The 11,898-nt window shown below is 43.2% G+C and overlaps 1 protein-coding gene across 1 annotated transcript; it reads right to left on the bottom strand.

The window, feature by feature from the left end:
• Positions 1-2,676: 2,676 nt before the first annotated feature.
• On the bottom strand, positions 2,677-11,898 carry LOC124655568 (histone H1-like). Its single transcript, XM_047194439.1, has 3 exons — positions 11,836-11,898; positions 9,071-9,127; positions 2,677-3,162 (listed from the first exon to the last, which is right to left on the bottom strand). The coding sequence occupies exons 1-3, from the start codon at positions 11,896-11,898 to the stop codon at positions 2,677-2,679; spliced, it is 606 nt and encodes a 201-aa protein (XP_047050395.1).

Here is an 11,898-nt window from a genome sequence, read left to right as displayed (position 1 = left end):
ACGGTTCGTTGGAACATGTAAACATTTGTACCCTTTGTGGAGTGAATTGTACCCTAAGAAGACACATTTTTTAGAGCGAAACTCAAGCTTGTGCTTGTTATAGGGACAAAGGTGTGACCAACAGACACACCCAAAGACCTTCAGAAAAGTGTAGTCCTGAGTTTGGTCTAATAATTTTTCTAGAGGAGTTTTCATGGCTAGGACACGAGTGGGAAGCCTATTTATGAGAAAACAGGCGGTAACAAACGCATCACTCCAATAACAAAAGGGTGTACAGAACCATGTGCAAGTAAAGTTAAACTTGTCTCGACGATGTGACGGTGCTTGCGTTCAGCAACACCGTTTTGTTGATGTGTATGGGGGCAAGCAAGGCGATGAGAGATCCCAAGTTTCTGAAAGAAGGTGTTGAGGTTCCGATACTCGCCACCCCAATCAGATTGGACATGACGTATTTTGTGCCCAAGAAGACACTCTACATGTGCTTGGAATTGCAAAAATACAGAAAACACATCAGACTTGCGTTTGAGTAAATATAACCATGTAAAACGACTGTAGGCATCAATAAAGCTGACATAGTAAGAGTGACCACTAACAGAAACCTGGGCAGGTCCCCACACATCTGAATAGACAATCTCTAATAGAGTTTTTATTACATGAGTAGAAAGCGAAAAAGGCAATTGATGACTCTTGCCCTGTTGACACGCATCACAGACGATAACGTCTTTATTGGAACTAGACTCTTTGGGTAGACTATGACGATGGAGGACATGCTGGACGACTGGAGAAGCGAGATGTCCCAAGCGGGAGTGCCACTTGGATGACGACACACGAACACTGCTGAAGACTTGTGTTTCTTTGGATGAAGAGGCGCCCAGGCCGAGCCGCTGCTCCGGAGTCGCTATCTTTTCGGCTTCATCGACGGGTCCTACCCCTGCCCGCCAGAACATGTCGCGCGCACAAGTATTGCGGGAGTTTTCGAGGGTGGTGGTGGTGGAAGGTGCGGAAAGCGGGGAGGTATGGCTGGTGAGAGCGGTGGAGGTGTCTGCTGGGGTGGTCATGGCGGCGGCGCTTGGTGGATCGCGCGGCGGCGGACGACCAAGATCGGATCGGGTGGGCGTCGGCGCTAGACGGGCGGCGGCACTACTGTGTGCTCTGATACCATGTAAAAAACCCTAGATGAGTTGGGAATATTGGATGACCAGCGTAGAGCGTGGCCTCCTGTTTATATATCACAGAGTTACAGAGGTTTACATGTACACGGTAGGGTTAGGGTAGAGTCCCTAACCAAATACAATTAGACTACAAATACATATTGTCTAACAGTCGGCAACACTGCATCCAACTCTTCCAGGGTGAAGGCTAGTTCCAGCTCCCTGTTCTCACCCTCAGAAACCCGCGTAGCATCCGGCCATAGGTCCGAAGCGAGGGAAAATGTCCTTGTTTCCCCCACCGAGCCCATAAAGCCCTGGTAAAACTGATATATGTGTTCCACCAGCTCTCCGTGGTCTCTGAGGAGACGTGGGATGACGCATTTTCGACGTCGTCGATTAGCAATAGCGTGAAAGTAAGCCGTAAACGAATCCCCCTGCAATGTCCAAAGAATACGACTACATTGACACCAGTATTCCTGGTCGGCATAATCCATCTGAATGATCTGCTCCTCCAGGTGGTACCAGAGAGCCCACCTCTCCTCATCCAGCCCCTGCGAGTTCGCAAGATCATCCAGCCGCCTTACTTGGCCCATCAGGCCATCCCTCGCCTCCTGTTTCTTCTTTCCCAGGTTCGCCCCCACCCTCTGAGCAACTGGTGCATGCACCGGGAAATGCATTGCCACAGGTCGATACTGCTTTGAGGGATTTTCTCCCTCGCCCTAGTTCAAGAAAATAAACCATTGTTTATGAGGAAAGAATGTTGTTGGAGTATAACAACCATCTCTCTATCGGTTCGGACTTGGTTTTTATTACTCCCACAAACAGAACTGACGGAAGACAAGTCGCAGAGAAGAGCATTCTACTGACTAAGATTGCAGCTGTCACTCACTAGAGAACATCAGCACACACAAAGGATGATACTGTAGAACTTCGAGTGTGGACAGTATCCAACTGGAAAGAGCGAGTGGGAATTGAGGTACAAATGGAAAGCAATACTCTCAAGGAACCAAAGAGGAAATTGCATCTCCAATTACAACGAGACTGGGAATGAAGCTTAAGCTATATACAGACAGAACAAAAATCACCTAAACTGGCTAAACAGATACCTGACATACACACTGTCGTCTCAGCGCAATGAACACGAGCAGAGTATTATCAGTTATACACTGATCAGTAAATAATTTACTGCAAACTATATTGGATTGATTGCAATAATTATGGAGCAAACTACATGTTCATCTCACATAGCTAGCTGCAAACAACTGTTGAACCATTTGCCTACACCAAGCACAGGTAGAGTATCATCCCAGATACACTGATCAATAAAAAAAATACTGCAAAAGAAAATTGGAGTGACTGCAGTAACCATGAAGCAAACTGCAAGTTCATTTCACATAGCTTAGCTGCAAACAACTCATGAACCATCTGCATAAACTGAACACAACCCACGATACAGGGAGGATGAGGAATCCTTTTTGTACAGACCCTGAACGCCACACCAAGCAGACCTAGCTATCGGGTCAGATCAAGCAGCAGCGACCTTGCGGGCCTTTTTGGCCGCGGGTGACTTGACTGTCTTGGGCTTGGCCTTAGCCTTGGCCGCGGGGGACTTCTTGGCCTTGGCGATAAGCTTCTTCTCGGGCGCCTTGCGCTTGGCGCCGGCGGCTGCCGCCTTCTTCTTGGGCTTGGCGGCATCGTTCTTCTTGGTCTTGGCAGCGTCCTTCTTCTTGGGCTTGGCGGCGTCCTTCTTCTTGGGCTTGGCCGCATCTTTGGCCGGCTTTGCCGCGGCCTTCGCCTTGGGCGAGTCCTTCTTGGCGGCGTCAGACAGCTTGTAGGAGGCCTTGACCTTGACGAGCTTGCCCTTGGCGGCGGACCCACGGAGCTGGACGGAGAGCATCTTCTTGAAGTTGGGCGGCAGGGACTTGCCGTGCTTCTCCTCGATGTACTTGGCGATGGCGACCGAGCTGGAGCCGGTCCTGTCCTTGAGCGCCGCGATGGCCTCCTTGATCATCTGCAAAGATAAAAATTGATAAACCAATCAGCTCCAATTCCGATCGAAAGCAATGACTTAACAAAAACCCAAATTTCGAACTCTTTTTTCGCGGAAAAGACAGGTTTCGTTACGATAGGGAAATGAAAAATAAGACCTTCCAAAGTTCCAATCCAGATAGGACACTGCAACCTCAAGTCGTCTTATTTTGTTTAGTTTTTTTCTTTCTAATTTCAGAAATATTGCGCGTTTTGAAGACAAACAGCATCGGGGATCAGCGCGCACGAGAGCCTACCGGCGGCAATTTCTAGGTTTGTATCTGGAAAGGGAGAGGAAGTGAGGCATGCGACGCGAGGTTCGGATGATTTCGGATGGGTAATGCGAAGGTTGTAATACCCCGAAGAATATGACCCTAGGAAGGGTAGATGTCAAATATATGCATTTGCATAGCATGCATCTCTAAAATACGGGAAGTTTTTTAAATTTTATGTTTAAGAATCAAAGTGATCAAATTTGAACTCCGATGTCGAAGTTGAACTAAGTCAAGCACTTGGATTTGAATTCAAATTCCGACTTTAAAAATGTGGGACCAACTAAGATTTGAAAACCTACATTATTTGCTTTGAACTGTTAAACCTTGTGTTATAATACCTTTAACATAAAGAAATATTTCTAAGTTATTGAATTCAAAATTGAGCTTTCACTTTGGTCAATTTTGAATTGGAATATTTTGAATAAAAAACCAAAGTCTTTGATCCAAATACTCCCAATAACTATCTCAAACAATACTCAACACTCTCAATCTCAAAATAATAAGTAAGCAAGATTCAAATATTAATAACTAAATAAATAAAAAACTGAAAAAATACAAACTTAGTATCCACATAATCATATTCTCTTTCGACCTCTAAACTATTACGAAGTAATTTACAAGATGAATCATCTAGAAATCAAAAGAATAGAAAAACCCTAATTTGGCCTATCTATCTACACTAGCACCTCCACGACTATCACCGCCATATCCACTTGATCTCCACCAAAGCACCCCACAACAACATCATTTCCTTGATCAACACCTCATTCCCATGATCATCACTTCACCATTTTCCAAATCTGCGCAGATACACAAAAAGAAAAATATTTGTGTAATGTTCAAAATCTAGGATCCACCAATTTGTGAATCTCTTTTATGTATAATCCAAAGGTATTACTCCCAAGAATAACTCCTGGCTCCATAAGCTAAAATTGCCCGGGAGAGCTTCCAAATTCAAATAATGGCAACCTTAAACATCATAGCATTCTCGTCCATATATTCTTAGGCAACACAATAATAAGGCAACATGGGCAGTACTATATTAGGAAACAAAGGCATCATGTACGACGACAAATTTGTAGGCAAAAAAATCTTTACGCAACAATCTCTAGACAACAATAGTATATCCAACATCCATTTCCATCTCAAATAACCAAGTCAACAAATAAGAAAACTCCCAAAAACTTTATTTGCATTCATGAAAGGCAACAGAACTTAAGAGCACCGATGAACATTAATTTTTCATGGCACAAATAAAAATCTTAATCTCTTAATAAAGATAAATGCCTAGACTAGCATGGGAGGCTAGCCAGACAATCTCTTAAAACACAACAACATAGCCATCATTTTCCATCCATTAAATAATTTCTCAAATTACACATTGGCACTGTCCAAATTCGCATAAGGATAGGAAACCAGTGAACCAAACCGACATACCTAAATTGGCATGCCAATAGAATTTCAAGTCATGAGTCAATTGACCACCGAGTCCATCTTCCTAGCACAAAAAACTACTTCGAGAAGTGGTTTCAAGTAGTGAGTCACCACTTGCATGGTACACATGTCACCAGCACAGTACGCAGCTCAACCTATAAATAGATGAGCGCTCACGTCCCATATGGTCACAACTCACACTACAGTCTTGGATTGAAAACTCACATATACATAGTAGAGAGAGATCTGAGAGAAAGATCAAACCAGGAGAGCTGGAGGTGAAGGGCAAGCAAGGAGGCAGTCAACTGTTCATAAACAAAAAGGAATACACAATGCTTAGTCTACAAAGGTTTATAGTTAAAGCCCTTAGGATAGATCATTAAACAAAATATAAGCCATAGGGTAGATTTTGAACCATGGGATTAAGCCTTGGTAGTTCATCACAAAGGCATGCACACTTGTTGTGCTAGTGATTGCAATCACAGGCACCCCTAGCCACTTAATAAGTAAATCCTGACATTTCTAAGCCGGAAACACCTAGGATGAACCTATTAAGTCAGGAAACAAGGCACAACCATTAACACTAATAGTCATGCTTAAATGGAGGCCATGGAATACATGGCCAAGCTTGCACTATGACCTATAAGAGATAGAGAGAGGGAGAGAGAGAGAGAGAGAGAGGCCGGTGGGTGCTGGGAGGGGATGTCCCGGAAAGGTTGGGTAGAAGGGAGGGAGATCCGACCTCCTCCTCTATCGCCTCACCATATTGTTGGCCGCTCCTGCGCCGTTGCCATGCTCGACGATTCGAGCCGCCACCTGATGCGAGGAACTCGATCTGCCACCTAGAGTCGTGGTCGCCCTGGTAGAGAAGGAGACCTTCCAGCTAGACCAAGCGAGGGAATGGACGCGAAGGTGAGGAGAGGCGGCAACAACACACGAGGTGGAGACGACACACGAATGAGAGGGTAGGAGATAAAAAAAATTCTGGATCTGGTAGGACGTACAATAGGAGATTACTGCCCGCAAAAAGAAGTAGGAGATACTCCCTCTGTTCCATTCTATAGTGCCTATAGTTTTTTGGCACGGAAATTAGCGCAAGAGTATTTTTTTATACAAGACCGCCTAACTGAATAATTTGAGATCAACGTAAAATTTGTGAAATCCATATCTTCCTAACTTACCATAACAAATCCCACAAATCTCTCTTGTTGATTCTCCATATATGTGCAGCCAAGTTCAATTAAGGAAAGTAAAACATTGTTGCCTTATTTTAAGGAATCGTTGGGCCATGCATTAGGAATCTCAATTAATTGTTTCCAATTTTGTATGGATTTTTTCTCACGCATGTTGTGTTGGAGATGAACGGGGGAGGGGGTAATTGAAAAAAAAGCCAAGCTACAACCTTATATTCTGAAACAAATCTCAAAAATCTATAGGCGCTATAGAAAGGAGCGGAGGGAGTACTTGGTTAGCGAAAATGAGGTATCACCTTCCAATTTTTTATATCTGAAATAGCTTGTGTTAAAAGGAAATAGTGGATTATATCCTGATTTTGTTTCCGCGGATGGACGGTGAGATAAATGATGAAAAGATTGAACGGATAGGATGTCTCTAATGACGACCACCAAACGCGTTGAGTGACCAACCACCAACTGCAATATAATAGTATAGATCATCGTTGTTACTTGTATTGATTGTGTTGGACAAGTCTTTGAAAGGAGAACGTTCACTCGATTGTTTCGATGGATCCATCTGCAAGGTAAAAGTGTAGCAATCAAATGATTTGCGTGCTATCGGATGGTAGTTAGACGCTAGAAGCATGAATCATTAGTAGAAATTACCAGAGATCAAATAGAGTCGTCGACAGGACCTTGGAATCTTCCACCGCCGTACCTGTTTGCATAGGTCATTGTTTGTTCACCGTGCTAATTGTATGGGAGCAATCAAAGTGGCCGAAATTTGAGATAACTCTGTCGGTTTGGAGAATTCTGCTTGGAGCAGTAGATAAAATTTTGGGTAAGGGAGCTAAACTTGGGTAATATTATGCGGCTTGCATAAGGAAGGTGATCTCTCATCTTAATTTGGCTGGAAGTAGAGAGAAATTTGGGCAAGGGGAGGAAATTTGGGAAGGTGATTATTAAAAATCCTATTGAATAAAGAAGGTGATCTCTCATCTTAATTATCAAGAGTTTATGAAGGATGCCACCAATTTTAGCAACTAATTGCATGTTGGACCAATTGACGATTATTATTTCCTTATTTTCACTCATTTTAACTTCCTTATTACCTTCATTGGAATCTTAGGTATTTGTTATGGTATCCACCCCTTTGTGTTTCAGTGGAATAAAAAAAATCCCTCGTCAACAGTTTAGGCTACTGGTTACTGCCACATCTAAAATTAACAGACATATAAAATTCGTGCAGCTTGTAACCGATGGATAGCTCATCACATTTTATTTTATTTGTGTCATAGGTTATGCCTATACCACTCCACTTTTCGTACTTTGCCACAATTTGAAATTTCACCTTTTGCCTTTAATTAGTTGATATTACATTTATTTATGCGTGTTATCCAAATTTGCTCGAGCCATGAGACACGGCCCAGATACTCGGACGATGGTCTGCGAAGCCCAGGTGGGCGACGGCGGACGACCAAAAGGGCGATGAAAGTAGGGGGAGAAGGGGGAACACGTTCCTTCTTTTTAAGTCGTATAGATATAGATAAAGATATAGATTTTTTACATGCTTGTTCTACGGTTGTAGTTGTAGATGATGTCGAGGCGGTTGTCCTTGTGTCGTCAAGCACCATGCCAACATCGTACTAACAATAGTCTGGGTGAATTGGCCGGTCTAATTAGCGGCCCAGTGGTACCTTCTAGAATCATCCCAATATATGAATATATGCATTACTCGATGTCTGTGGTAGACTCATTACAATTTCTTACCACAATACCTTCAAGCAGTACTCTCTACTTCATTGGAGTGACGTGCATGTACATGCTTATGCAGGAGTACTTGCTTGCTGTCACGTGGACGTTGAGTTTGTCACTTAGGACGGAACCGAGGATTTATTGGTTTTCATCTATGCTCCATCGCTAGGAGGGTGATTTGTTGTCTTGCTTTGGTAGTGTAATCTTCGTCCTAACACTCTCTAGAAGAAACAACTTCGACTTAGCGACATAGATCTCCCATGCTCACTACTACTTTTAGTGCGAGGCGATGTACGGTGTATCTGCGAACATCTTCTACTAAAATTTCCAATGCATCACATTCCTTAATAGATCATACCACGTGACTTTCCTATCATTCACCTTGCTCACTGACAACAAATTTTCCCATTTGACCCTAGCAACGAAACATGATTCCACTACATATGATAGGTAGCTATTTATGAAAGGTGAATGGCTGAGCATGGTGCATGATCTGGACTCATTGGTTCACACATAAATCACTTGCTAGTTGTCATATCATTAGTTTCAATGTCTACGGTGTAGTTGTTGACATTTATGGCATTCGTTGCACATCTATGTATGAACAACACTAAACCAAATGCAGCTAGCAACCCAAGACAATGTAGCCATAGTGAACTCTATAAACAAGGCAAATGAGCCTTGTTGATTTATTTTCAACAAGGGGTGGCGTAAAAAATACATACACCACACCATACTTTTTTCATAACTCAGGAAAAGAAGCAAAAACAGACACGAGTACAAGATTTTAAAAAATATTGACCAATTATGACTCATGATCATCATAAGAGCATTTTGGATGTCATTTGGAATAAGCACATGAGTACCATCATAATTTCCCATTTGGCACTAGCAACTAAACATGATTCTACTATATAGGGTGGCTAGTTATTTATGGAAGGTGAGTGGTTGAACATGGTGTGTGATATGCACATCATCGGGTCACCAAACATCACATGTTGGTTGTTGTGTCATTAGTTCCTATGTCCATGATGTAGTCGTAGACATTTTTATCGTCCGTTACACACCTATATATGAACAACCGCTAACCAAATATAGCAAACAAACCAAGACAATGTATTCATAGAGGACTCAATCAAAAACAATAAATTTGTCTTGTTGATTTATTTTTTAATATTGACATATTATTAGTGATAATCTTCATAATCACATTTTGGATACCATTATATCCTCCAACCCTCTCTCTCTCTACCTCCTCTGCATCCCACCGTGCCTCTGGGTCACAGCCGAACCCTTTCACTCCATCAGCCTACAACCAAAGAGAAACGTTAGGTTTATTTTCTGCATCTCGTTAAGAATGATCTAAGAATGAGTCGTTACAGGCCGTAAATGGCAAAGCAAATGTAGCATTTATTTTGGTAGTGAAGTGATTTTAGTGAAGAAGGCGCAGGGGGCTGGATCTGATCGGCGAACGGTAGGAATAGCCCCAGAAACTAAGTCTCGTGGAAGATCAATACGTACGGGAGAGGTGCGGAGGGGCATCGCGGCCCGTGATAAATGGCGGGGGACCTATCGGGGCGCTGATCCGGCGGGTGCCGGCAGCGAGGAGGAGTTAGGTTTTCGACATTTAGTGTTTCCTAGCGGCGGTGGGTGGGTGGGGAGAGTGGAGGGGTCCGGTGAGCGGGAGCGTTGGCGATGGGGATCATCGGGGGAGGGGACGGAAGGGCAGGTAGGTCGTGCTCACTTGGAAGCTGGTATGTCGCCGCCACGTGGAAGGGCCCGACGCCCGCCGCTCCCTCCTTCCTACCGGACGCGGCGGCGGAGGGGCGCATCAGGGATAGGTTGGAGTGGGGGTGATCTGAAATGGTGGAGGAGCGGGAGCTGAAGTGGAGTGGCCGGGGCGGCGTGGAGGGGAAGGGAAAAATTCCCCACGAGGTGAGAGATAGAGAGGTGACAGGGTGGGGATTTCAAAAAAATTGGGGGAGATTTCGATTTCGAAACACACATTTTTTGGCCCCAGCCCGCGCGCTACCGCTGTCTCCCTCCGGAGTCCGGACAAGCGCACCTGGCTCACGGCACCCAGCGGAGAGGCTTTTTTTTAAGTGAAGGAATTTTCGCTTGGTTGGGCCGTCTTTCTTTGGGTACACGGTTTTGGCCTGGGAACTCGTGTTCGACGTTTACATTTTGGCATTTGTGTTCTCATTTCTACATTTTGGCATTCGTGCCCATGAGTTAGCTAAGTTTAGTTATTTTAATAATCAATCTTGTAATCGGGTGGATGAACCCCTAGCTTTCTCTTAGACACTCTCATTAGTAATGTAACCATACTTTGATATTGGGCAGTAAGTTTTAGACACACTTTTTTCCTTACGAGAGTACTAATGGAATTGAAAGGTTTTTAATGAGACGAGTTGCTAGCATAACATATTATGGTTCCAAAAAATGCTGACGTTGAGGAGCAGATAGTCTGCGAGACAAAAGATAAGCTGCTCGACCTGGGTCTGTTCGGCGTTGTTAAGCTTTTGGAATCGCCTCCCTAAGCAGAAACATATATGGACATGCATTACTCGAGTCATTACAAATTCACATCCGGATACCTTGCAACAATGCTTTTTGCTACGTTGGTGTGAAGGGGTTGTACATGCTTAGACAATAGCACTAGGATGGCTACATTGAAGTCGACGATGAGCTTGTCACTTAGGAGGGCACTGAACCTTCGTTGTTGTGCATCTATGATCCATCATTTGGAAGGCAATTCGTTGTCTAGCTTTGGCAGTGTAAACTTCATCCAAACACGCTCTAGACGGAACAACATCGACTTAGCAACATAGATCTACCGCGCTCACTCCAACCTTCAAAGTGGGACCCGTACATGACCGTTTTCCAGAACTCCTACTAGAATTCCCAGTGCATCTTATTCCTTAATAGATTGCACTACGTGACTCTCCTACCATTCACTTCGCTTGCCGTCCACAATTTTTTCCATTTGGCCCTAGCAACTAAGCGTGATGATACTATATAGGATAGCTAGCTATTTATGGAACGTGAGTGGCTGAACATGGTGTGTGATATACTCACCGGGTCACCAGAAACCAGATGCTAGTTATTGTGCCATTAGTTCTTATGCCCATGATGTAGTCGTAGACATTAACTTCTTTCATTGTACGTCTATACGTCTATATATGAACAACTGCCAAACCAAACATAGCTAGCAAACCAAACGAAGACAATGTAGCCAAGCATGCACTCTGACCTATAAGAGAGAGAAGATTAATATTAGGACAAGATAAATAACTACATGAACTAAGCAAAACACCTAAAAACTACATAACCTATAACGTATATGATAAGCTCACCAAGAAGCTATTAGGCTCACCTAAGCTACTGTAAATAACTAACAACTAAAAGAATTCTTAAGAACACTCAATTAACACAAGTAATAAGTTGACAAAGAACTGTCATGATTAAATCTTGATCATCGAGTGATAAAAAAATATTTGAGTGCCCAATAATTACTTCAGTGATAGAATAATTATTGAATGTGTTGACGTAATTAAACAAAACTATACAATTGTTTACTTAAACTTGAATAGCAACCAGTGACAGTCAACTATCAAAACCGAAGAAAAAATAAATGTATGTGACCAAATTGGAAGAAGTACTAACTAAATGAAGTTTATTAGCAACCAAGAACTAATAGAAAGTCACCTAAGCCACCTAAATAACCAGGAAGAACATGTGAAACAACTGAAATGAACAATTTTTAAGTGTTGCCTGATAGAACCAAAGAAATTTCACTAACAGCTGGAATTAAGAAGGAATCGATGAGTAGGATTAGTTTGGACGAACTCCTAATCACTAAGGACATGTTAGAACCCCATATCAATCCTTAGACAACCCAATGAACCCTAGAACTCGAGTCAGCTATGATCGACCAGTAGAAACTCTAGAATTTGATCCAAGACGAACATAGAGGAAGAGTAGTAGGCCGGGAGAGGGGAGAGGCATAGAACGTACCTTGGACATTAGAGCACCATCGGGGATCTTAATCTCGACATACGGTGCCGCCATGAATGGCAT

The sequence above is a fragment of the Lolium rigidum genome, chromosome 5 (assembly GCF_022539505.1).
Source record: "Lolium rigidum isolate FL_2022 chromosome 5, APGP_CSIRO_Lrig_0.1, whole genome shotgun sequence".
Classification (NCBI taxonomy): Eukaryota; Viridiplantae; Streptophyta; class Magnoliopsida; order Poales; family Poaceae; genus Lolium; species Lolium rigidum.
Note: the sequence above shows the minus strand (reverse complement) of the source record. Positions and strands in the feature narration are given on the sequence as shown.

Bases quoted from the DNA above. Each gene is read 5' to 3' on its own strand.
- LOC124655568 (XM_047194439.1), bottom strand. From the start codon at position 11,898: ATGCCATTCATGGCGGCACCGTATGTCGAGATTAAGATCCCCGATGGT. The intron at 9,128-11,835 runs GTACGTTCTATG...CTTTGGTTGTAG, and splicing joins ATGGTGCTCTAATGTCCAAG to GCTGATGGAGTGAAAGGGTT. The intron at 3,163-9,070 runs GTAGAGAGAGAG...TTATCTTTGCAG, and splicing joins CACGGTGGGATGCAGAGGAG to ATGATCAAGGAGGCCATCGC.